This window comes from Sciurus vulgaris (genome assembly GCF_902686455.1).
Source record: "Sciurus vulgaris genome assembly, chromosome: 14".
In the NCBI taxonomy this organism is placed as follows: Eukaryota; Metazoa; Chordata; class Mammalia; order Rodentia; family Sciuridae; genus Sciurus; species Sciurus vulgaris.
This window is the reverse complement of record NC_136475.1, coordinates 52,204,178-52,232,076: the sequence shown is the minus strand read 5'-3', so window position 1 is coordinate 52,232,076 and position 27,899 is coordinate 52,204,178. Positions and strand designations below refer to the sequence as shown.

General features: G+C 35.3%; 1 protein-coding gene and 1 long non-coding RNA gene across 5 annotated transcripts in view; one reads left to right on the top strand and one right to left on the bottom strand.

Moving 5' to 3' along the window:
- Positions 1 to 27,899, bottom strand: part of CLHC1 (clathrin heavy chain linker domain containing 1) — a 47,142-nt gene that overhangs the window by 10,076 nt on the left and 9,167 nt on the right. For 3 of the 4 annotated variants that reach the window (XM_079110216.1, XM_079110217.1, XM_079110218.1), the window contains 8 exons: positions 25,982 to 26,169; positions 21,202 to 21,335; positions 19,262 to 19,463; positions 19,038 to 19,150; positions 18,582 to 18,675; positions 16,561 to 16,667; positions 3,670 to 3,844; positions 78 to 280 (listed from right to left, as the gene is read on the bottom strand). In XM_079110216.1, coding sequence (XP_078966342.1) covers positions 78 to 280; positions 3,670 to 3,844; positions 16,561 to 16,667; positions 18,582 to 18,675; positions 19,038 to 19,150; positions 19,262 to 19,463; positions 21,202 to 21,335; positions 25,982 to 26,169 — 1,216 coding nt within the window. The remainder of the gene's footprint in view (positions 1 to 77; positions 281 to 3,669; positions 3,845 to 16,560; positions 16,668 to 18,581; positions 18,676 to 19,037; positions 19,151 to 19,261; positions 19,464 to 21,201; positions 21,336 to 25,981; positions 26,170 to 27,899) is intronic. The other variant, XM_079110219.1, reaches the window with a different exon arrangement.
- On the top strand, positions 23,165 to 25,349 carry LOC306643917. The gene is made up of 2 exons (XR_013759122.1): positions 23,165 to 24,890; positions 25,008 to 25,349. It is a non-coding gene; the product is annotated as an uncharacterized lncRNA (long non-coding RNA).

Here is a 27,899-nt window from a genome sequence, read left to right as displayed (position 1 = left end):
ATATCACCTGCTATTATCAGTGATCTTACAATTAAAGTTTAGAATTTGAATGCACACAAATAAGCTCTTTTATTTACCAGAAGTAAAGTCCTTGAATTGATGTATGTATTCCACAGCTCCATGGATCTGACCCTGTTTACATAGGCAAAAAAGAGCTTTCTTATGGAGGCCACATTCACTGTAGATATTCTGAGCTAAAGCCAGGCACTTGGACTTGTTAAAAGTATCTTGTTCCCCGTAATCACAAATCACATCCCCAGCCTTCTCTGAAAATGTCAGCCTAGAGCAAGCAGATCAATAGGGCACACATTAGAGAATTCTTGATGAGTAGCTGAGACTGAAATACTTGAAAATTCAGCATAGTAGAAATGGATTCTCTATACCTTATAATGATTCCAAATCAGTAGACAATTGATGTAAAATAAAATAAATATATCTGAGATTTAACAACAACAAAATGAACAAGTATTATTTGGGGGGAAGATATTTTGGTGAAACTGATATCAAATTTTTAAAACATCTACAAACTCCAGTGACTCAGGAGTCTGAGAGTAGAGGATCACAAGTTTGATGTCAGCCTCTGCAACTTAGTGAGACCCTGTCTCAAAAGGAAAATAAATTTAAAGGACAAAAACAAAAATCTATAAACAAGGTTAAAACTCTCCTGAAAAGACAGACAGGATTTAAAATTACAAGGTAAACAAAAATTCTCTTATAATTGGGGGTCACAATATTCTCAACAGCTACATAGAGTTCAGATTCTAAATTCTATAGAATAAAAATAACTTAGTAATTGTTGGCTAAAGATAAAGATTTTACCTCAAAATTAGTAATAGATCTTGCAAGCATCTATACTAAAAAGAAAACAAAGTATGCAGGATTGTTACTTTTAAAATTTGTTATAGATTTATAAGAAGCAATGGGAGAAAAAACATAACTGCCTATTAGGAGAGTCTGAAACTGAAGAATCAGTTCTGTTGAGACAGCTTGATAGAATAGATTTTTTTTTTTTTTGTACTAGGGATTGAACCCAGGGGCACCTAACACTGAGCCACATCTCCAGTCCTTTTCAGTTTTTATTTTGTGACAGGGTCTCACTTAGGGCCTTTCTAAGTTGCTGAGGCTGACTTTGAGCTTGCAATTCTTCTGCCTCATCCTCCAGAGCAGCTGTGATTACGAGCCTGCACCATCATGTCTGGTTGTCATCATATTTTAATTCGTCATCTTCACATGCAATTGAAGTGAATCATCTGTACTATCACAAAACTCTACCTAGAAATCATCAGCATGAGCAGTAAGAACATTTGGGTATAATTAAAGATATCACTTTTCATTTCTGTTTGATAAAGGTTTGGCAACCAAGGTCATCCTACCAGGCAAGTCATCAAAACCAACAGATGTATAAGAATAAGAAAAATTTAAATTAGATGACAGAACAGAACGATAATGAGTACTGATTAGTATGGATAACTCTGAAAATAATTCTAAGTGGAAGAAGCCAATCGAAGGAGAAAAAAGAATACATAACTGTATAATTCCATTAATATAAAATTCTAGAAAACATGAACTAATCTACAGTGATAAAAAGTCAATCTGGTTACCTGGGGGTAGAGAGGGAGGCAGAGTAAGGAGATGGAAGGAAGGAAGGAACAAAACAGAGGCATAAGGAAGCAATTGGGAATTATGGATATGTTTATTATCTTAATTATGGGGAAGATTTCGTGAGTATATACTTACGTCAAAATTTGTCAAATTCTATACTTTAAATGAGTTTTTTGTCAGTTATATCCCATTAAAGCTATTTTCTATAAAAACTCATCAAATTATATCCTCTTAATATGTGTAACAGTAAATTTTACCTCAATAAAGTTATAAAAAACAAATTAGAGACCTAATACTCTACATAGTAACAGGAGCTGCAATATGTTCCACTAACTCTCCTCTTATGAGTTTCCCTAAGAATTATGACCACAAAATCCTGCATAAGTTGTGCCTGAATAAAGTATGCGTTAATGTAAGAGGCAAATAGAACTACTCTGTGCAAATGATTGACTGGGACAGATGCCACTCTAATATCCCACCCAAATTTTCCCTTCAGGGCCAGGATATTCTTCCCTCACTGCTCTGTGTGTTGGCTGCTGGTCCTTCACAGGTACCTCTCTGCCTCCTGGGAATCTATGTGCTCCCTCGCCTCCAGGTAGCCCACAGCTCTTGACTGATAGAGAAATATAGAACAACAGCTCTATAGTGTGGTTTATGCTCCTGAGCAACAAATTAGGCCAAGCAGACTTTGCCTGAGGCCATATCCTTGCTTGACTCTTTCCCCTTCCCTCTTCTGTTTCACTCATTCCCTAGTACATTTCTTGAGAAGCCCTCCCTCTATTAACCATGTGCTCCCAAATTCTTGTCTCCAGGCTTTGGTTCCAGGGAACCTAACCTGCTAATCTGTGCTAAGATTCAGTTTCAAGAAGTCACCTCTTGCCTGTCAACCTTGCCTGGTTTGTGTGTTCTTATAAATACTACCTTGGTCCTCCTTCTTGAATGTTGTACATTGTTGCTTGTACATTGTCTCCTGGTTTTTATTCTTTACAAGTTCCCACAGCCTATCCAGAACCAGATTCAAATCTGCCTTTTCTCTCCCAATCAGTGTGATACCGACCAATCCTTCTCTATCTGTACTGCTCAACTTCCATTACTGTTGCCATCTGCGGATATTTATTACCGCCCACAGCAACAATTGCGCGGGTATTTATCAAAGGTGGACTGGAAACTGAGCTACTTCTATCTCTGGACTGCTTCCTTGCTTGCTTGTTTATAGAGGATAGAGGAAATGAGGCTTACTTGCTTTGAGAGGAGAGAGAGAGAGGCTTTGCTTATCGGAGAGAAAGAGAGACTTTGCTTAAGAGAGAGACTACACCTTCAGAGATATCTATATCTTCATAGTTCTGCTGCTTCTTAAAGATGCATCCTGCATCCTGTGAACTAAGGGTGCGTCTACCTAAGGTGCTTTAGTGATGTGTCCCACGTACTGCAATCTGCCTATCTGTGATCTGCAACCTAAAGATGTGTTCTCAGTTCTCCGCTCTGCGATCTGCCTTCTGCCGCTGCCCCTACTCGCTGCTTCTATCTGCTTGCTGCTTCTTCTTCTTCCTTTCTGCTAATGGCTTCTCTGTGCTTCTTTCTGCTAGCTGCTGCTCCGCTGTCCTCGCCTTCTGCCTACGGCCGCTTATATCACCTCCAGGAAGCGGAGGGCAGGGCCACGCCTCTTATGCAAAGATTAAGCAAGATTAGGAGTGCTGGAGAACACATGCGCATACATTGTGTGCATGGATGATAAATCATCTGAGTGGCTTATGTCAATTAACCTCCTCGCTGCTGATGTGATCAGGCACCGTTCTGGCACCATCCAGATGGCACAGTCCCCAACACATTACTATTAGGTTCTCATAAATCATCTCATGAAGTGCCATGAATCAATTCTTTATTTAGGTTTATTGTGACTAGACCTCATTACTCTATGAATGCTTAGTGAATACTTTCTGATTAACTGCAATAGGGACCTGATGTAAATGCTCAGATAATGTACTGATAAGAAAACTATTATAATTCTTAGACCAAACAACATTGTTAACAAAATGTCACAATTAAAGGAAGTTAAATTTTGCTTACTTTTCCTGGGTGACCCAGTTGATAACTAAATCCAACCGTTTTTCAGATAATCCACATTTGATTCCTTCTAGGGTTAGATCTGCATCAACAGGATGTTTAAAGGCATGGCTTGTGCTAAATATAGCCTCAAAAAATAAGAGTAATGGAAGAGTTTTTCCTCTAATTTTTCCAATAGCTACAAAAAGAAAAAAAATTGAGTCAAATGTTTTCAGAAATAGTTTGCTTTTTCTTATGTCATATTACTATTTCCATCTCTCTATTTTCTAAAAGCTTAGTAATACATATAGATTAAACTTTATATTTTAGATAATGACTAAATATCATTTTTTATACCACGTGAAGATGAGGCAGAGATTAGTGATCCATCTACAAGCCAAGATATGCAGAAAAATTGCTAACACAGAATAGAAGGTAGGTGATCCCCCTTAGAATCTCCAGAAGAAACCAACCCTGCTGACACTCTGATTTCAGATTCTGGCCTCCAGAACTGTGAGAAAATAAATTTACAAATTTATTTTGTTTCAAGTCACAGGAGTCTCCCATTAATGGTGCAAATCATTAATGCTGTGACCAAAGAAAAACTGTTTTGAATACAGAAAACAAAAGATGTAGTTACAAATACATTGAGGATAAAATTCCTCATGTAAACTATATTGCTCTATGACTAAATGAGACAAATACAAAACTAGATATTCAGAACTACATATGTAGCTAGAGTATATATATACCCTAACTTTGAAAATAATGAGAATAACAAATTAGAATCTTTAAAAAAATGTGTATTAATTGCACAAAATGATGGGTTTCTTTGTGGCATTTTCATACATGCATATATTTTGATCAAATTCATCCTGTTACCCTCTCTTACCACTTACTCCCTGCCCCTGGTCCCTCTCCCCTTCCCTAATAGTACCCTTTCTACTTGCATGCTGCCTCCCTCACCTACTCCAGATTCTACACAAGAGAAACATGTGATACTTGTCTTTCTGGGTCTGGTTTATTTCACTTAACACAATGAGATCCAGTTCTATCCACTTTTCTGCAAATGAAAAGATTTCATTCTTCTTCAGGGCTGAATAATGCTCCACTGTGTGTATGTGTATGTATAAACTGATAAAAATGTGATACATAGATGCACACACATATTTATATAGAGAATATATGTGTATATATATTTATATACATACACACACATATATATAAACAGTTCACTGTTTATGGGCATCTAGATTGATTCCACAACTTGCTTATTGTACATAGTGCTGCAATAAACATGCACATGCAGGTATCTCTATTGTATATGGTAGTTACATTTGTGTGTTTTTGAGAATATTTTGATTTCCAAAATGGCTATATTAGTTTACAGTTCAACCAACAGTGTATTCCTTTCCCCCTGCAGCCTTGAGAGCATCTGACTAGAACAAGATGGAATTTCAATGCAGTTTTGATGTGCATTTCCCTGATAAAGATGTTCAGCATTTCTTCATATAATTATTGGCCATTTGTACTTCTTTTGAGAAATGTCTGTTTAGCTCATTGCCTATTTATTAATTGGATTTCTTGTTCTTTTTGTGTTAATTTTTGAGTCCTTTTTATATTCTGGATATTAATTCTTTGTCAGATGAAGAGCTGACAAAGTTTTCTTTCATTCTGTAGCCTCTTTGCTCTGTTGATCATTTCCTTTGTTGTACAGAAGCTTTTAAATTTGATACAGTCCCATTTGTCCATTCTTGCTATTACTTCCTAAGCTACTGGACTTTTGTTCAGAACACTGTTGTTCATACAAATATCTTTTTTTTTTTTTTTTTTTTTTGCAGTACTGGGGATTTGAACCCAGGGCCTTGTGCTTGCAAGGCAAGCACTCAACCAACTGAGCTATATCCCCAGCCCCATACCAATATCTTGAAGTGTTTCCCTTGTTTTCCTCTAATAATTTCAAATTTTCAGGTCTTACATTAAAGGTCTTTGATTCATTTTGAGTTGATTTTTGTGAGGGATCTAGTGTCAATCTTCTACGTGCAAATACCAAGTTTTCCCTGCACCATTTATTGAAGACTCTTTTCTCCAGCATATGTTTTTGACTCCTCTATCAATAGTCAGATGACTATAGATATGTTGGTTTATTCTTGGATCCTCTATTCTCTTCCATGATTCTATGTACCTATTTTTATGCCAGTACCACACTGTTTTTATTTCAATGGCTCTATGGCATATTTTGAAATCAGGTATTGTGATTCCTCCAACTTTGTTCTTTTAACTTGGGATTGCTTTGATTATTCAGGTGTTTTGTGCTTCCATATGAACTGGAAGATTATTTTTTCTAGTCTGTGAATAATGCCATGGGTATTTTGATGGGGGAATGCACTGAAACTGTAGATGGCTTTCAGTAGTATAGTCATTTGAACAATATTAATTCTCCCAACCCATGAACATCTTCTAATATTTCCTTCAATTTTTTTGTTTTATAATTTTCATTATAGAGGTCTTTCGACTCCTCAGATAGGTTTATTCCTTTTTTTTTTTTTTTTTTTTTGAGGTTATTGTGAATGGGACTGTTTTCCTGATTTCATTATTGGTGTACAGGAAAGTTACCAATTCTTGTATGGTGATTTTGTATCCTGCTACTTTGCTCAATTTATCAGTTCTAAGAGACTTATGATACTCTCTCCAGGATTTTCTAGGTATAGAATCATATCATCTACAGTTAATTTGACTTTCTCCTTTTCCATTTAAATCCTTTTCTTTCTCTTGCCTGATTGTTCTGCTAAAGTTTCCAGTGCTAAATTGAATAAGAGTGTTAAGGGTGTACATCCTTGTCTCATTTTTTATTTTAAAGAAAATTCTTTGTTTTTCCCCATTCAGTATGATGTTGGCTGTGGATTTGTCATAGATAGCCTCTATTTTGCTGAGACATGATCCTTGTATATCTAATTCATTAAAAGTTTTTATCCTAAGGGATGTTGAATTTAATCAAAGGGTTTTTTATTTTACATCTATTGAGGTGATCATGTAATTTTTATCTTTGATTCTGTTTATGTAGTGAATTACATTTGTTAATTTGCAAATGGTGAACCAGTCTTACATCCTGGAATAAGAACAACTTGATCTCAGTGTATATTTTTAATGTGACATTGAATTCAATTTGCAAATATTTTATTGAGTATTCTGTATCTATGTTCACCAAGAATATTGGTGTATAGTTTTCCTTTTTTAATATGTCTTTATCAGGCTTTGGTAGTAGCCCTACCAAAACCCTACTACCATTTAGGCTTTGTAAAACAGAGTTTGGGAGAGTACCTGTGTATGCTTTTTGTCTGTTTATGGAGTAATTTGAGAAACATTGGTATTAGTTCTTCAAAAGTCTGGTACAATTCAGCAGTGAATCCATCTGGTCCTGGGCATTACTTTGCTGGAAGAGTTTATTACTGCTTTAGTCTGAATGCTTGTTATTGACCTATTTACATTTTTATATATCATCTTGTTCAATTTTTGGCAGGTCCTATATGTCCAAAAATTTATTGGCATGTAGTATTTTAAAATATTTCCTAACAATCCTCTAGATTTCACTGGTATCTACTGTAATGTCCCCCTTTTCATCTCTAGTTTTATTTATTTGGATCTTCTCTGTTGGTTAGTTTGGTTAAGGATTAGTCAATTTTATGTTTTTAAAGAACCAACTCTTTGTTTCATTGTATTTTATTTATTTATTTATTTTGTCTCTATTTCATTTCTTTGTGTCTGACATGTATTATTTCTTTTCTTCTACTAATTTTGGGGCTTAATTAGTTTTGTTTTTCTTTTCTTTTTGAAGGGGGAGCCTACTGGGGATTGAACCCGGAGGCACTTAACTAATAAGCTACATTCCTAGTTCTTTTATTTTAAGCAAGGATCTCACAAAGTTTCTTAGAGCCTCACTAAATTGCTGAGGCCGGCCTTGAACTTTCAATCCTTCTGCTTCAACCTCCTGAGCCACTGGGATTACAGGCGTGCACCACCAGGCCTGACTTATTTTTTCTAAGGCCTTGAGTTGCAGCATTAGGTTATTTGAGATTGTTTTTCTAACGCAGGCATTTATGGCTATGAACTTCCCCCATAAAACTTCCGTTGCTGTGTCCTGTAGGTTCTGGTAGTGTTTTCATTTGATTTAGGAATTTCTAAAAACCCATTCCCAATTTCTTTAATAACCCACTGCTCAAAAGTATATTGTTCAATCTCTCTGTACATTTTCTGCAGTTCCTTTTGCTATTGATTTCTAGTTTCAATATTATAGTCTGATAAGATGCAAGAAATTATTTGAATCGTTTTCGTATTTGTTAAGATTTGCTGTATGGCCTAAAATATCTCTTTCTGAAGAAAGTTTCATGTGCTGATGAAAATAATGCATATTCTGCAGCTATTGTGACTGTCAAGTTCATTTGATCAATAATGTAAATTAATTCTGATGCTTCTTTTTTTGGGGTGGGGGATCTGGAAGATCTATCTATTGGTAAAAGTAGGGTATTTAAGTTACCCACTTATTACCCTTTAGGGTACTGGAGCCTGTCTCTATGGCTACAGTTTTGTAAAACTGAGAGTTCTGATGTTCAGTGCATATATATTTACAATAGCCACTTCTTTTAATGAATTGTTCTTATTTGTTTCTTGCTTTCAGGTTCCATTTGATTAGAATATCATTCTTCATTTTACTTTCAGTCTATGTCTCTCTCTTCTGGTGAGGTGTTTCTTCCAGATGGCAAAAAAAATTGAGTCTTGTTTTTTAATTCAGTCAGCTAGTCTATGTCTTTTAATTGAAGAATTCAGACCAATTAGCTTTGGAGTAATTATTAAAAAGTATGGGGGCTGGGGAGATAGTTCAGTTGGTAGAGTGCTTGTCTTGTAAGCACAAGGCCCTGGGTTGGATCCCCAGCACCGCAAAAAAAAAAAAAAGTATGTACCAGTTCCTGTCATTTTGTTATCTTCTGGTTGATTTAAACGATCTATGTTCATTTCTTTCTCCCTTATTCAGTGAGGCTTGATGGCTTTCATATTCCTTAAGTCTCATTTGCTTTTCAACTCTTCTAGTAAGAGTTATTCTTGGACTGGGGAGATAGCCCAAAGCCCTAGGTTTGATCCCCAGCACCGCAAAATAAAAAAAAATAAAAAAATAAAGTTATTCTTTACCATGCTCTCATGATCGTATACCTAGGTTCCTCTTTAAATACCTTTTGCACTGCTGGTTTAGTGGTTATGAATTCCTTCATTTTATGCTTATTTTGGAAGGTGGTTATTTTACTTTTGATTCTGAAGGATAACTTTGCTGGATATAGTACTCTAGGTTGACAAGTATTTTCTTTCAGGCCTTGAAAGAAATCATTCAATGCCTTCTAGGCCTTTAGAATTTGTGCTGAGAAATCTGCTTTGTTCTGAGGGGTTTGCCTTTAGTGATTCGGAGTCTCTTGAGGTTTTCAATATTCTTTATTTGTTCTGTACTTTTGGCAATTTAACTATAATATGACATGGACAGGTTCTTTTCTGGTCATGTCTATTTTCTAAATACCTGAATGTCTATTATATCTTTCCCAAGACTGGGGAAATTTTCTGCTATATTTCACTGAATAGGGTCTTAATGCCTTAAGCCTGTACTTTGGTTCCTTCATCTGAACTGATTATTCATAGGCTTGGTGTCTTAGTTATGTGCCATAGGTCATGTTCTGTTCATAATTTCTTACTTTTTTCTTTATTACTCTCAATGTGATAATTCAAGCCCTGATATTCTTTCTTCTATTTGATCTAATCTATTGGTGATACTTTCACTTGAGTTTTTTATTTGACTTATTGAGCTTTTCATTTCCAAAATTTCTGTTTGGTTCTTTTTAAGAATATCTATCTCTTTATTGAATTGCTCTTTCATATCCTTTATTGTGTTCCTTAATTCATTCATTCAACTTTTTTTTTTTTTTTTTTGCATCCTCTCTGAAGTCAGTGATCATTTCAAAAACAAATCTTTTGAATACTCTGTTCACCATTTTATCCACTTCAGTATCTTTGGATTCAGTTACTGAAGAGTTATAAACCTTTAGAGGAGTCATGTTGCCCTGTTTTTTCATATTCCTTGTAGTTTTGTTGGGATTTGCACCTCTGTTGAGATGGATTATCTTCCACTTCTACGTGAGGGTATTTTTCGTGAGCAGTCTTCTCTTACGGGCTCTATTTCCAGTACCACTCAGAAAGGAACAAACAAACCCCGATAACAACACAGCGATAAACCCAATATAGAAATACTGTAAAAGTCAATTAAACCAACTACTACACCACTCAGAACAATAGGAAAGGGCAAAAATATCATAGAATAAACTAGAAAATTAAAAATTAGTAAAGGTCAAAGTAATAATAACAAAACAATGAAAAGGGGCTATGGAAAAGGAAAAAAGGAAGAAGCAAGATGAAAAAGGAAAAGAAAACGAGAAAGCAGGGGGAAGTGAGAGATTTAAGAAAGCAAAAGGAATGAAATAAATATTACATAAAAGTAAGAAAAAGGAAAATGAGTCCAAAAAACTTCTTCAAGCTAAGAGTCTTAGATTAAAGAAGACTTATTTTGAAATTTATCAGGTATGAGAACAAGGTAGTCACAGTCAAGGTTTGTTGCAATTCCTTTCTACTCCCACAAAACAGGTTGGTACAGTACATAGGTTGAATCCTGCCCCAAGTTTCCCACTAGGTTGGGCCAATTAACACTGTCTGCAAAAGGACTGTATTCTCTCCAGAGGTTTTTTTTTAAAAAATGTGCATGTGCACAGCTGCTAGCAAACAGTTTTGTGGCATGGGGGTCAGGCAAGTGCCCACTTGCTTCAAAGCTACCCAGTCTATCCACACAGTGACATGGCAAATGTCCAGGCCAACGTGTATCCCCAAATGCACTGGATAGTAGGGGAACAAACAGACCACCAAGTTCTATGCTAAAGGGGAGCAGCCACAGGAACTAAGCAATCTGTTGGCCTTGGTTTAAGCACTCAGACCCAGCCCCCTCAGCAAACCACAATGGGTCTCACTCTTCACCACAGAGGACAATGCCAACAATCACTGTGCCCTTCATAGCCCATGCTCCCTTCCACAGCCCGAGCTCAGCTCGCTACTGCTTGAACTCAGCGGGTCTGTGACTGACCCTCCCTCTTCCCCATGAATGTCTAGGGGCCATCTTCTGCAGTCACTGTATCAGGGATCCAGAAGTGTGATTGTTTTCTGATCCACAGAGCAGCTCAGTCCCAAACAGGCCCCTTTTCATGATGGCTCCTGGAGATACAGCCAGCACTGCAATGGATTTCTTCTCCAAAGTTAGCAGGAGGAATCACTTTTGGCTTGAATTCCTGTGGTTTGTTTGTTTGTTTGTTTTGTACTGGGGATTAAACCTAAGAGCGCTTAACCACTAGTTACATCCCCAGCCCCTCAACCTCACTTTTTTAAAATTAAAATTTTTGAGATAGGATCTTGCTAAGTTGCTGGGGCTGGCTTTGAACTCAAGATCCTCCTGCCTCAGCGGCTGGGATTACAGGCATGCACCATGGTGCCTGGCTTCCTGCACTGGATTTAAAGTTTGCAAGAATCATGGGTTTCTTCTATGGATACGAAGGAGTGTTCATTGTCTACACTGGGGCTGCCTGCACTCTCCAGGCTTACCTTACGTTTACAGTGTTAGTCCTCCTTCCCCAACCCGAACTGGAGTTGTAGACTGCTTTGTACTTTTCTCAGTTGCCTTTCTGCTTCTGGGTGCTTTTTAGATCTCTGTCATCTCTTATTTATTCCTGGAACTCTCCTCTTTCTTTCCTTGGAATATAGTTTCTCCTGTGGTCCTTACTTTTCACTTGCAGAGTCATCACAAATTGGGATCTTGAAATTTATATATAGACTCAGCCAATGACCAAAAAAGAGTATCTCAATTTCAAATCAGCATAACTTCAAAAAAATTACCATGACTACAATTCATTTTTTATTTAAATGCTTCAACTTCCAAGACAGAAAGACAATGTGAGTTCCTAATTAATTCATCAGGTTATGTTCCTTTTGTGAATGGGAAAAAAAACCTATTTCCCAGATTTTTATTTGACTCCATCTTCAAAATTTTAAGAATACAGCTGGATGTGAGCATCTTGGAATTTAGAAAACAAAGAGACAAGTACCTAATGTTTGCCTAGAAAGTTTTCAGGTGAGAAAACAGAGTTAGTTAAGGTAGGACAGATTCAACTTCCATAAAACTGCATGTTTCTCAAGGATGAAGGAAACTCCACGGAGTTTCTAGTCGGCTGGAATTGTCTTGGAAGTGTCCTCCCGAAGCAAAATATTAAATGTTATTTATGGATTATACTACATGTCCATGTAGTGAGCATTAAAAAAAAAAAAAAAAAGTCACATATAGGACAGTAACCCCAGTTAAGAGAGTCTTTGTGGGATTATACATCATTAGAAGCAGTAGCTGAGGAGAGGATCCTAAGAAGTCAGCTGAAGCAATACTTAATAAATAAAAGGTTCAGTGGGAAGACTTTCAAAGGCAAAAACTAAAGTCTCTTTTAGCCAAAATGGGGAATCTACCATATTCAAGAAACACCAAGACCAGATTACCACTGTACCACTTGAGTAAGACCTTTCCTGTCCCTTACATAGGTGGACCCTAAGTCTGTCTAGTGAGACAATCCTAATATATATGAGGTAATATCTCATGGTCCTTATTTGCATTTCTTTGATGATTAGTCAGATTGAGCACCTTTTCATACCTGTCAGCCATTTGTATATCTTAAGAAAATGTCTATTCAGAGCTTTTGCCTGTTTGTAAATCAGATTTTTCTCTTGTTATGACGCTGCATGAAGTCCTTATATATCCTGGCTAGTTAATCCCTTATCAGATATATGGTTTATGAATATTTTTCCCTTTGTTTTGCTGATTGTTTCCTTCCTTATACAGAAACTTTCTAGTTGGATCTAATCCTATTTGTATATTTTTGCTTTGTTACCTGTGCTTTCATGTGATATCCAAAAAATCACTGCCAAGGACAAAGTCAAGGAGTTTTCCTTCTGTTTTCTTCAGGATTTTTATTTTTTTGGGTCTTATAAGTATTTAATTCACTTTGAGTTAGTTTTTTATGTATGGTTTAAGAGTCTAGTTTCATTCTTTTGCATGTGGATATCCAGTTTTCTCAGCACCATTTGTTGACGATCATCCTTTCCCTCACTGTGTCTTCTTAGTGGTCTTACTAAAAATTAGTTGACCACATACACTTGGGATTATTTCTGAGCTTTATTCTGTGCATTGGTCCATGTGTGTGTATGTGTTTTCATGCCAGCATCATACTTTTTAATTGCTAGAGCTTTGTAATGTAACTTGAAAACAGGAAGTGTGACCTCTCCAACTTTTTCTTCTTTTTCAAGATTGATTTTGCTATTTAAGGTCTTTGTACTTCTATATAAATTTTAGAATTGGTTTTTCAATTTCTGTGGAAATGCCATTGGAATTTTGATACTGTATTGAATTGTATGTTGCTTTGAGTAGTATGGACATTTTAACAATATTAATTCTTTCAGCCCACGAGCACAGGAGATCTTTCCATTTATTAGTATCTTCCTTCATTTTTTAAAAAATCATTCATTGACAGATAAAAAACTTGTGACACACACAAACACATTCTAACACAAGAAAGAGAATATTTATCCATCCTTAAAAAAGGACACCTTGTCATTTGCAACAGCATAGACGAATCTGGAGGACATTAGGCTAAGTGAAATAAGCCAGACTCGCAAAGAAAAATACTGCATGATTTCAGCTATATGTGGAATCCTAGAAAATGTTGAATACATAGAAATAGAGAGTGGAATGGTGCTTAGCAAAGATGGGAGGTGAAGGAGTAGATCAAAGGGGATGAATTTGCTGTTACATAGAATGAATAAGTTTAGTAATCTAATATATAGCAGGGAGACTATAGTTGATAATAATAATGTATTGTATACTGAAAGTTTGCTGAAAGAGTATATTTTAGGTGCTCTTACCACACACACAAAATAAGTAACTATGAAAGATAATGGGTGGGGTAATTTGATTGCCATAATCACTATGTATAGACAGATATTATATATATAGATATATAAAAACATATTTTATATCTTAAATGTAACCAGTAAAACAAATAAGTAAATATGTATACATGTATTAAAAACACAAAAAACATGAGATATCACATCACATTTGTTAGAATAGTTATTATGAAAAAGACAAAAAGATAAAAAGGGCAAGGATTTGGAAAAGGGAAACTCTTACACTGTTGGTGGAAATGCCAATTGATAAAGTCATATGGAAAAACAATATAGATGTTCCTCAATTGTGCTTCTATATACTGATAACAATTTAGAAAATTGAGATAAAAGTTTCAATAGCATAAAAATTGTTAACCACTTAGTGATCTGAAAAAAATGTTACAGATCTGAACACTGAAAACTACAGAATATTACTGAGAGAAATTTTCAAAGACTCAAACAAATAGAGAGTTATACTATATTCATGAGTTCACTGGGTCAGAAGATTCAATATTGTTTAGTGCCTGTTCACCCCAAATTGATCTATAGATTCAATGCAATCCCAATCCCAACAGGCTTTTTTGTAGAAATTGAAGAGTTGATTTTAAAATGTATATAGAAATACAAATGACCTAGAACAGTCAAATCAAATTTGATAAAGAACAAAGTTTGAAGTCAGTCACTCTTCAACTTTAAGATTTCTAAAGTCACATACAAGACAGTATAGTATTCATATCAAGAAATAGATTCATGAAACAGAATAGACCCACACACATATGGACAGCTGATTTTAAACAAAGGCAAAAAGGCAAGTCAGTGGAGAAAGTCTCTTTAATAAACTGTTCTAGGCATAGCAGCATGTGCCTATAATCCCATTTTCTTAGGAGGTTGAGGCAAAAGGATCATGAGTTGGAAGGCACCCTGGGTAACAAGACCCCATCTCAAAAAACAAAACAGATCCAGGCATGGTGGTGTACACCTGTAATCCCAGTGGCTCAGGAGCCTGAGACAAGACAATCACAAGTTCAAAACCAGCCTCAGCTAAAGTGAGGCACTAAGCTACTCAGTGAGATCCTGTCTCTAAATAAAATACAAAATAGGGCTAGGGATGTGGCTCAGTGGTTGAGTGCCCCCTGAGTTCAACCCCCAGTAGCATCCCCCCCCAAAAAAAAAAATCAGAGGGGGGAATTTTGAGGGAGGGATGAATAAGAAGAAAGGGAGGGAGGGAGGAATAAATAAATAAATCAACAGTTCTGGAACAACTAGATAGCCATAAGCAAAAGAATAAGCCTTTATATATTATGCCATAACAAAAACTTCCTCAAAATGAATCACAGGCCTAAATGTAAACTTAAAACTACAGAATTATGCATTTGGCAGATATTTCTTAGTTATTAACACTAAAATCATGGATCATACACTAAAATCATGATCCATAAAAGAAAATTTGACAAACTGAATTTTAACAAAATAAAAAACTTACACCTAGAAAGATACTGTTAAGAGAATGAAAAGAGAGAAAATACTTGCAAATCATATATCTAATACTGGTTTATATTCATTCAATGAAAAACTACTCATCCATAAAAAAGAACAAACTACTGAAAGACCCAATAACATGAATTTCAAAATAATTATGCTTGAGTACAAGTTGTCAGTCAAAAAACAGTACCTAGCCGGGTTCTGCAGCACACACCTATAATCCCAGCAGTTTGGGAGGCTGAGACAGAAGGACTGCGAGTTTAAAGCCAGCCTCAGCAACTTAGCAAGGTTCTATGTAATTTAGCAAGACCCTGTCTCTGAATAAAATATAAAAATGGGCTAGGGATGTGGCTCAGGAGTTAAACATCCCTGGGTTCAATTAACAGTGCCAAAAAACCCAAAACAAACAAACAAAACACCCAGTATCTATTGTATGGTTCCATTTATAAAAAATTATAGAAAATGGAAACTAATGTGTGGTGACTGAAAGCAGTCTAGTGATTTTATTACCTAGGGCTTGGGGGAAGAAAGGTTGTGGAGAGAGATGATTAGGGAAGGAGTAATGGAAAAGAAGGATTTCTAAGGGGCATGAGGGATCTTTTGGGTGACATCACACATGTATACGGATGTCAAAACTTACCAAATTGTGTACTTTAAATACATACAACTTGTTGTATGTATGTCAACTTACAACAAGAAAGTTGTTTTTAAAAAGGATGTGCCTATTGGGCACAGAGGTGCATGCCTGTAATCCTCGCTACTTAGAAGGCAAGCAGGAGAATCACAAGTTCAAAGACAGTCTTGGCAACCTAGTGAAACCTTTTTCAAAATAAAAAATTAAAAACACAGAGAGTATCCCTGGGTTCAATCCCAAGTATCACCAAAAAAAAAAAAAAAAAAAAAAAAAAGAGAATATAGAGTAAATCTGACAAAATATTAACATTCATTAAATCTTTTTTTTTAACTTTTTAAAGAATATTCTTAGTTGTAGATGGACCCAATACCTTTATTTAATTTATTTTTATGTGGTGCTGAGGATCAAACTCAGTGCCTTGCATGTGCTAGGCAAGTGCTCTAACACTAAGCTACAACCCTAGCCCAACATTTATTAAATTCTGGTAGTGAGCACATGAGTGTTAATACATTTCTCCATATTTTCTATATACTTGCAATATACCATAATTTAATTTAGAAAAACTGTCCAGAGTCCTTAATTTAACAGTAAATGATAGAGATAGGGCTAGATATATCTCTAATGATAGAGATAGAGCCTAGATCTGATCTCCAGTTTCTCAGTTTAATATTCTTTCTATTCTATCAAGAAAAAAAAGTCTAATTTACACACATATATAAGGTTCAGAGAGAGATACTTACCCTTAAATTTATCCACTGAACCCATATTTTGAAGAATCCTTCTAGGACTGTTTGCTGCAAAATAAGCTGCCTTTTCATATTCACCAAGTGAGATTAATTCATTGAACCTATAGCCATCGCATTTTGTAATGGTACACAAAAAAAGTAAGAAAACTGGTTAGAAATATCTAATATGAACTATATACAGTAGCATAATATAGAAAAACAAAAAATAGTTCTAATGAACTATTACTAGATTTATTTCATACAGGATGTTCATTCAATTCTCTAATATTCTGGGGGTGTTCTGTTTTGTCTCATAAAACAAAGTTGACTTTGAACTTGATCCTATACATATTCCCATAGTACTTAAAGGGAGTAAGAGAAAATGGAGAGAACTTAAAGATGATGATGATGATGATGATGATTTTGGTACCAAGGAATGAACTCAGGGATGCTTAACAACTGAGTCACATTCCCAACCCTTTTTAAAATTTTTTTATTTTGAGACAGGGTCTCACTAGGTTGCTTACAGTCTTGCTAAATTGCTGAAGCTGGCTTCAAACCTGTGATCCTCCTGCCTCCACTTCCAGAGTCCTGGGATTACAGGTGTGCACCACCACACCCAGGGAATTTAAACTGAATTTACAATGAGCTCAGAAGTTTTTCCTCATATCTCCACATGTAAAAGGGCATCAGAGGAAAGAAGGGCAATCTGTTTAGAAGCTCAGGCTAGGTAAATATTAATTGAATGTAGAGATAGCCAAACTGAAAATCAAGAGTTGTCCTGGGTATTCAGAAGCCTATGTTCCTCTATTGGGCATCTGACTCCCAATTAAATGTTAAACTAATACAAGGAGGAGAAATAATAGTTAAGACAGCTTAAGAACGGGCTAGGGTTGTGGCTCAGTGGTAGAGCACTGGGTTCAATCCTCAGTACCACATATAAATAAATGAATAAAATAAAGTCCATCAAAAACTTTAAAAATATATATTAAAAATAGTTAGCTTAAGCCCCTACTCCTCTTACAGCAAAAGGTCTTCAAATCAGTTCTTATCTCATAATGAATAAAACAATGACTACAATGAATCAAAAAAAAAAAAAAAAAACAACCTGATGATAATCAGGGTTTACACAGTGTTGCAAGTGAAAGCAGAACCCCAAGGGGAATGAACCATCAAAGCAACATTAAGTAAAATACATAAAACTTTCAATCTCAGCAAGGATTTTCTCTCATATCAAAGTTGATAGACTCAGAAAAGCACCATACTGTATAAGGAAACAACATAGGCTTTGGTGCCCCCACTCCAAATTATCTTTTTTTAAAGTAATTTGTTTTTTGTTTTAATATTTTTTTTAGTTGTCAATGGATTTTTTATTTTATTTATTTATATGTGGTGCTGAGTATCAAACCCAGGGCCTCACACATACCAGGCAAGTGCTCTACCACTGAGTCAAAACTCCAGGCCCTAAATTATCTTTATCCACTTCTTTGTACCATAACAAGCAAATCAACAGGTAAAAAACTATTTAACATTTGGACTAGGAATATTTACATGTTCATTACATATTGGCCTCAGAGCCTACGAATGAACTTTCAAAGAGTAGTCTCAGATTTCTATACCTCTATTAAATACAATATTTAATATTGGGGAGAAATAAGCCATCTTAATATGTCATAGAATAGAAATGAGGGGAAAAAAAAAACTGAACTGGCTAGGATAATCTGAATCAAGAAGAAATTCTCAAAAACTTTTAAGACCAATAAGTTGATGGTCAGGGAATACAAGAAAAATATAAATAAAAATTTATAACAACACTACAATCCTCTTATCTCCTCTGAAAAGTCTGCTATAAGCTTGTTTTTTTCCACAAAGAATCTATGAAAAAATGAAATTCTAGTCTAGTTTATGTTCTAAATTTTCAACTAGAATAGAATTTCAAAGATACAAAAGCTAGAGACTACAGGTCATCAAGATACTAAATAAATGGTAAACATGTTCACTTAAATGTGAGGAATCAAAGTTTTTAAAATATTTGCCTTTCAATGTAGTAGAGTATAACATCAGCATTTTTTGTCCTGCTTGGATCGTCTTCAAGCAGTTCTTCAACAAAGCCTTGGTCACCTGTAAATACTAAAAGGACCACCACAAGCTATTTAAGATTATTTATCAATAAAAAATAATAAACATACATTTAATACCAACAATTATTGCTTTGGTTTCAAACAGCACCAACCTTCCTAAACTGAGTGGCCTCCCTGTCCCTTTCCTCGTTATTTTTTGGGTACATTTTAAGGATTCCCTCTTTGGCTCACAATTATCTGTCAGCTGCTGAAACCCATAAGGTGTCAGAGAACTAGTAGAGGTAAGTATATTTTTGCTTTCTTTAAACTCAATCTAGGGAAGTCTCATGAATGGCTTTTTTTAAGCTAAGGCTTTCTAGGAGAAAAATATCTTTTATTACTTGTGCTAATTAAAAAATGTAGATAAGTTACCATGTAAATCTTTGGTTTTCTGAATTTCTTCCACGAAGTCTTGAAATGAGGTGCTCATATCAGATTTTACCCATGAAGTAAGTGCATATGAAATAATTTGTAGTCTTTGATGACTATAAAAATAAAACGTCAACAATATACTAAGCCTAAAATCAAATGGTGGAATATTAGAATAAACAAAATCTTAAATTTAAACTTTAAAAATATATAATCAACTTTCATACCGAAACTGTAATTTTTCATTCAGATTTTCAGCTATATCTCGCCGTTTTAATAACACAATCATTTCCTCATCAAAATCAGCCATCCTTTGAATTGGTACATATTTTACCAACATAGCTTGCTTAATTTCTCTGTATTTATCTTCAAGGCGTTTCCTGTATTTCCTGAGAGCATCTAGATTGACAGAATCTTGGAGAGTCATGCCTATGAGAAGAGGAAATAAATCAAACAGGCCAAGCAATTTGTGGGACTATTGTGCTCAGTGTCTTAGCAAAATAGATCAGATTATTCCAATGCTAAGAAATAATTCAGAAATGGTAGCATGTACCTACTGCTTCTGACATAAGCAGAATTAGTGAAAAATTGCAAAAGGCAAGCAGTTTTAAACATCACCATTGAAGACCCAGTTAAAATTGCTTGTTCTGAGAACACACAAATCTTAACATCAGTAATTTTTTTAATGACCTCATCAATATGGCCTGAAAGTCCCTAAATATCACCAAGAGTTTCTGCCTAATGACTGAGGATTTAATCAACAGATTCCATTTCCCGTTATTCTACAAGTTAACCCCAGGATAATCACTTTATTTTTTCCAACATAAAACTTACAAATGCCTGCCAAAACTCTAGTTGTCTCTTCCTCTCATGCTGTCCCTGAATTCATTATTCCTAATACAAACACTTCAAATGACCTCCTTTCTCATCTGGGCCAACTGATAACTTTATGATATACCTCAAAATTCCCCTCTTCCAGAACCCCTCTAAATTAACCCTACTGGATTTTAATCATTTCCTTGTCCTATATCTTCTCATCTGTCAATTTGTCAGTTATTCTATACTTAATCATATGTATCTTATTTGAAGTTTGCTAGTCACAATTTTATATTTGAAACTGAATTTAGACAAAAAATAGAAAAGAGAATTTAGTCTTTATTTCCACAAAATACAAAATGATCATTCAAAGTTAGTTAAAATCCTTTAGTATAGAATAGCTTATTACTTCAAGGAAGAGCTTCTTCCATTCAAACCAAATGTGGCATCCTATAATTTCTACCTATTGATACTACCAACCAAATATAAGTTTTGAATATCATTAATTATTTTCAAAGTCTTTTTTTTCTCCAGAATAATATTTGCGACTACTTTATACATTCACCATAGAAACCTCTCCAACTCCTAGTGAATTCTAGGATATATTCCAATTTCTTAAAATATAGCAGCAGTATTATACTAAGATGTGGAACCAGTGAATACAGACATAAACACAAATAAGATTCACCAAAACAATATCCTACAGTTTTTCCATGTATTATACCAGTGGTTCTGAAATTTTAGAATACATTATAATATGCCAGGAGCAGTGGCACATACCTGTAATTCCAGCTGCGTGGGAGGCTGAGGCAGGAAGAGTTCAAAGCCAGCCTCAGCAAAAGCAAGGTGCTAAACAACTCAGTGAGACCCTCTCTAAATAAAATATAAAGTAGGGCTGAGGCTGGGGCTCAGTGGTTGAGTACCCTTAGTTCAATTCCTGGTACCCACCCCGCCACAAAAAAAGAATACATCATAATAACCAGATCTGGATAAAACAAGACTGCTAGACTTAATCACTGGGTTTCTAACTTAGTAAGTCTGCAGAGTGAGGCCCAAGAATTTACATTTCTAACCAGTTTCCAGGTGATGCTGATACTGAAACAAGAACCATACTTTGAGTCACTGCCTTATACTCATATAACCCTGACAGACTGGAATACTTAAAATGTTTTAGAGTTGTTTAGAGCTTTCTATTTTCAATGAATCTGCCTGGAACCCTGATTAAAGTTGTTTATACAACATACAACTGATAAGATACAAACATGTCAGCAAGTTTATATAAATTTGTGTAATAGGTAATAACTGGAAATAGTTGGGATTTCTCTCAAACATTTTAAACAAAATACATTACCTGGAATAGGTTTTGAAGGATCTTTGGAGAAAGTATAGTATTTTGCTTCTTTTGTGTCATACTCTGCTTTAAGCTGTCTCATTTGATCTATCTGCAGTTGAATCTTCAAGGAATTATTTTCAATAATCCTAATTCTAAAAAACAGAAATTCTTATGTTTCTTTCAATTAATTTAATTCTTGAATCATAAGATTTAAAATAACACAGGTTAAATCATTATTTTATTTTGGCTAATAATCATTTTGAACCATTATGATTAGGTAGAAATTCAGAAAAACATGCCGTGAAAAAGTTAACTAATCTCACAAATGAGGAAAAATTTTCTTTCAGAGTTTCAATAAAATCTAATCTAATACTGGCTATGATTATTAACCCTAATAGAAACTAGTAAGTATTAAACATATTCTGGTCACAAAACATCATCTATTTCTTTTAGTAAAAAATGACTTTTGCAATTTAAATATCTTTTTTTTTTTTTAAGTCTGCACATGTTCAGGGCAGACACAATTTTTTTCTTTTTAAATTTCTATTCATTTTACCTTATTTACTTATTTATATGTGGTACTGAGAATTGAACCCAGTGCCTCACATACGCTGGGCAAGCACTCTACCACTGAGCCACAACCCCAGCCCTAAATATTATTTTTGTAAATAATTGTTTTGGTTTCCTGCGGCTACTGTAAAAATTACTACAAATTTGGTGACTTAACAGAAACTTACTCTTTCACCATTCTGGAGGGCAGAAGTCCAAAATCAGTATCACTATCTGCAAAATCAAAGTGTTTTGAGGGCCATGCTTCTTCTAGAAGCTCTAAGAGAGAATCTGTTCCTTGCCTCTTCCAGCCTCTGGGAGCTGCAAGAATTCCATAGCTGCAAAGCTTCAATTTCTGCCTTCATGTCACATTGCTCGCTCCTATGCCTCCCACTTCTAAGAACACTTCTTAGTATCTAGGGCTTACTGAATATTCTCCCTATTTCAAAAGCCTTAATTTATTCACATCTGCAAAAACCCTGTTTCCAAACAATGATAAACATGTACAGGCTCCAGCAATTAGGGCCTGATGTCTATAAGGGTCATTATTCAATCTACTGCAGAAATTTTGGTATTAAAGCTAGAGGAAGGATACACATCCCTGAGGTAAAACTGAGCACATTCAGAAATGGGGATATATAGTGCTGAGCATGGTGGTTCATGCCTGTAATCCCAGAGTCTTAGGAAGCTGAGGCAGGAGGATTTCAAGTTCAAAGTCAGCATAAGCAACTTATCAAGACCCTCTCTCAAAATAAAAAGGGCTGGGGATGTGGCTCTGTGGTTAAGCACCCCTGGGTTTAATCTCCAGTACTCCAAGGAAACCAAAAGAAAAAAGGAAAGAAATGAAACTTGTTCTACTTTTTAGTTTAACAAGTTGCTAAACTTAGTTTAAGAAGTAACTTAGATCTCCACATGTACTAGGCAAACACTCTACCACTGAGCTACATCCCTAGCCTGTTTTGGTTTTGCTTTACTTTTTGAGACAGGATCTTGCTACAGTGCCCAGGCTGGCTAGAATCTGAGATCCTCCTGCTTCAGCCTAATTACAAATTTCTATTAAGGATGATTTGAGGTTTATTTCCTGGCTTTGATGGCCCAGGGGGAAAAATAAGACTAAAATAAGTTAGATACGGTTGTAGGAAAATTAAGCAAGAGGAACATGGCAAGATCTTGGGACCAGGGGATCTGCAGTAAGAAAGACTAGTCTCAATTCCTATTATAGTTTGGCAAGTGGGAATTCATAATCAAGAAGCTGGGGCAAGAGTGTGGGTCAGTGGAAAGAAAATAACCGAGAGGATACATCAGAAATAAGGGAAGGGGGCTGGGGCTGTAGTTCAGTGGTAGAGCACATACCTCACACATGTGAGATACTGGGTTCCATCTTCGGCACCACGTAAAAATAAAGATATTATGTCCGTCTACAACTAAAAAAAAATTTATATATATATATATATATATATATATATATATATATATTTAAAAAAAGAAGTAGTAAGGGAAGACTCTGGATAAGACCAAACAGGATTGCTGAAGGTAGGCCAGCAAGGCTCCACTATCCCCCACATGATGAGACATGGAGTTTAGTCAGACATTGAGGATGATCAGGTATAGGGTTGAGGATTCTGCCTAAACCAATCGGATAGGATTCTTGCTGTAACTATACAGTGTTTAGGTGAATATGGAAGTCTAAAAGTCAAGTCTATTTGAAAAAGAGTTCAGGGAAACCAGAGAAAGAATATTTGTCAATATAAAAATGTCATTTTTTCCTTTTTTCTTTCTTTTTTTGCTAATTAAAACCCAGTTTTTCAGATAACTGCTGTCCACTTCTGATTATTATACAGAATCCTCCGTAAGTACAGATGGCTCAGAGTAAAAGCCAAGTATTTATGAAAAAGGGATTGTGGAAATAAAATTTATTTGGCTTTATTCCAAATAAATTTATGCTTGTGGAAGAAAGCTACATTAAAAATAAACAGACATTCAGAAGAATTTAGAGCAGGAACTCACACAGATACTGGTATATGACTGTTCATAGTGGAATAGCCAAAGGTGAAAACAACCCAAGAATTCATTAATAGATGAATGGAACACAAAATGTAATATATATATATATATACACTGGAATATTATTTGATCAGAAAATAATGACATTCCAATTCATGCTACCACATGGATGAAAAAGTATCTAAGTGTTGCTTCTTTCTATGTTACTTTTATGGTCTATTTTTTTACAACTTCATGATGATGAATCTAGCTGAGTGTTTCTTAGCATTTTCACACTTGGGTTTCTTGAACCTGTGAACTGGTATCCTTCACCAGTTCTAGAAAATTCTCAATCATTATCTCCTCAAATATTATTTCTGTCCTATAGTATTTTCTTTTAGAGCTAAAATTAGACATAATAATATGACCTATCTTCCACATCTTTTAATAGTTCAATTGGGAAATAGTTCAGATACTTTAAAATTCACCCTTATAAAGAGTATAATTCAGTGAATTTTAATATATTTACAATTGTACAACCATCAACACTATTTAATGCCAGAATGTATCATCATCCAAAAAAATAATCCCTCTACCCATCAGAAGTGTGCTGAGCAGAAAGCAATTTTCCATCGAGTCCCCAGCATGAAGCAGTTGACCTGTGTGGTTCCACTCTATGGGAGTGGAGCCCTTTATCATTCCAGCTTTGTGGGGAAGGCTTCCCAGTGGGCTATCCCCTTGGGCAGATCCTAGGCTTTGTCTTCTATCACATATTGCATAGTAAAAACTGAAACATGGTCACAAGTTTTAATAAATGTTCTCAGGGCCAAAGTATTTTCAGTGCTTTGCTTATCTTTTTATTTTCTGTTAGATTTTTGCCCCGATAATCTCTTACTATTTCATCAGCTTTCTGATGCTTCTGGAAAGATTTCTGTTTAGCTTATAAACTGGGTATAGTGGTGCATGTCTGTAATTCCAGCAATGCAGGAGGCTGAGGCAGGAGGACCACAAATTTGAAACATGACCCAAAGCAACTTAGCAAGATCCTGTCTCAAATCAAAAAATTAAAAGGGCTGGGATGGGATGGGCATGGTGGCACACACTTGTAATCCCAGCATCTGAGGAGGCTGAGGCATGAGGATTGTGAGTTCAAAGTCAACCTTAGCAAAAGCGAGGTGCTGGGGCTGGGGAGATAGCTCAGTCGGTAGAGTGCTTGGCTTGTAAGCACAAGGCCCTGGGTTCGATCCCCAGCACCCAAAAAAAAAAAAAAAAAAAAAGAAACTAAAAGCGAGGTGCTAAGCAACTCAGTGAGACTCTCTCTCTAAATAAAATACAAAATAGGGCTGGGAATGTGGTTCAGTGGTTGAGTGCCCATGAGTTCAATCCCTTGTATCAAAAAATAAAAATGAAAAATAGAATTAAAAAAGAAAAAGGAAAAAAGGACTGGGATGTAGCTCAGTGGCAAAGTCCCCCTGGATTCAATTCCCAATATTTAAAAAAAAAAAAAAAATTATAAAAGCTTGGTGTGGTGGCACACACCTGTAATCCCAACTACTCAGGAAGCTTAAGCAGAAAGATTGCAATTGGAAGGCCAATCTGGGCAACTCAGTGAGAGCCTTTCTCAAAATAAAAATGAGCTGGGAAGGTAGCTAGCTCAGTGGTAGAATGCTTGCGTTACATGCATGAGGCCCTGAGTTTGAGCCCCAATACTGAAAAATTTTTTAAAAAGATAGATTCTCAAGAGCAATGTCTATTCCAACATCTAGCTACTCATATTACCCCAGAAAGGTCAAACTTTGCATAATTTTTAAGTTGATTTGAAATTGTCTATAAAAACATTTTTATCAATTATTTGCCAAATTTAATACTATAAATATAAGATTACTCAACAAAAGTATTTTCTCCTCTATAGTAGGTTACTTACTTTTGTGCCTCAGAGGATTAAGTGCTCTAATTCAGAAATAATCATGAAACTGTATTATCAAATTTTCCATGCAAGAAATTACCTAGAGAATCATTTTATGCATCCTTCATTTTATGATACCACAATGTACCTCTGGTCATTATAAAGTTCTCAAACAAAATTAATATTTTTACTTCAAATGTAAAAAAAATATAATTAATAGAAAAGAATAGCATAAAAACCTGACTTTTAAAATTAAAATGAAATTTAAAAAACTAAGAACCACTTATTAAAGTTATATTGGCTATTTATTATAATAAATAAACAAATATAACCTTTTGGGCTAGCTACTAATATACTCACTTTGCTTCAAGTTGGATAATTCTTCTCTGGTAATATACAAAAGCTGTGGGCTCTGCTGCCAAAACTTTAAGTTTTCCATGAAGAAAAAACGCAGTTCTTCGGTCTTTCTTTAGTGTCTCAATAAAGGTATCATATTCTTTTTTGATTGAAGTAAGAATGGATTTGTATGCAGTGACATAGTCTATTACCTGAAATATGATTTTTCGGCCTATGGTACTGAAATTTTTTCTAGAATACTACAGATCAAAATTCTTGTGAATAGCCTTATATATTATTTCTTAAGTGAAACATGATTAACAATTAGAAATCTAAAAATTTTACAGAAAGCTCATACATGATTGGGCACTTTAAGACAATATTTATTGAATATATGCTCCTTGTGGATCATTACAGTAGATATTGTGATCTTAAGTATGAAAGAGGGGGAAAAAGACTATTTCTGTTCTACTTGTTATTAATACAAACCATATTATGTCAGTTAAATCTAATACCAGGTTAAAATTTCCCAATTCTAAATCTTTTTTTTTTTGGGTGCTGGGGATTGAACCCAGGGCCTTGTGCTTGCAAGGCAAGCACTCTACAAATGGAGCTATATCATCCCCAGTCCCTAATCCTAAATCTCTTACTCACATATCTTCTCTTAGTCCCTTCATTTAGATTTTAAAATCTTGAATTCCCTTCACCTTTGTTTTTCTAATTTATCAGTTCCTCCTGGCTAATCAGTACTCTGAATTCCTAATGCATTTCTATTCTCAAGGTGTCAAATGCAACTTTAAAAACCCTTTATCACTATATATTCATGGTTTCTAATGGTGTTAAAGAATATCTCAGGAAAGATAACTGAAGAAAATAACATAAGAAAGGGTAACAAAGAAAGAGTATGGCTGGGTGTAGTGGTGCATGCCTGTAATCCCAGTAGCTAGGGAGGCTGAGATAGGAGGATCTTGAGTTCAAAGCCAGCCTCAGCAAAAGCAAGGCTTGCTAAGCAGTTCAGTGAGACCCTGTCTCTAAATAAAATACAAAATAGGGCTGTGGATGTGGCTCAGTGGTCAAGTGCCCCCGAGTTCAATCCCTGGTACTCCCCCCTGACCACCACCAACAAAAAGGTTTCCACTGAACCCAAGAAAACCACAACTATACTTCCTTGGTACAGGAATCTGAGGGAGAAAAACAGGAACACAAAATTCTAGACATTTTCTGAAGTTCAGTTACCTCTGTAAGACACCCATTTCTATGGAAACTCACTCTTCTGGCTTTTGTCTTGTTTACCAGCTCTTTAATTCACTCTACGTCTACCCCCAATTCTTAATATATGAGTCTCAGGCCCTTTTTGCTTTGATTCAGGCATAAGTTTCCAAGTCAAATCATTTTAAATATAATTTGGTATTTGTTCTCCAGTTCCAAGAACCTGAGATGCACGCTGACACTTTTATCTTCTGTCCAATCAGATCCTTCCAAGAGAGAAAGAATTGGGGGAGGCAATCAAATCATTCAAAACAAATCATTAATAATCAAATGTATTGGAATAATGTGAAAAATGAAAGAGAAGCTAAGAAAAAAGTTTCTCTTTTCTGCTAAAAGTATCAAATGATTTCCATTTCAGAATTGCCTCTCAATCTTGAAAACAGATTCTTTACAACATAGAAGTAAATGTACAATTTATAATTATATAATGTGTAAACAATCTAGATGGAAATCTTGAAGAACAGAAAGAAAAGAGCATGAACTATAGATATGGTATTTTTTACTTAATCCCATCTGCTTTTCTAAGAATTAAATTTACCACCAGGCATGATGGTGTACACCTGTAATTCTAACAACCTTGGAAGCTCAGGAAGGAGGATCACAAGTTCAAGGCCAGCCGCAGCAATTTAAAGAGACCCTGTCTCAAAATAAAAAGTAAAAAGGACTGGGGATG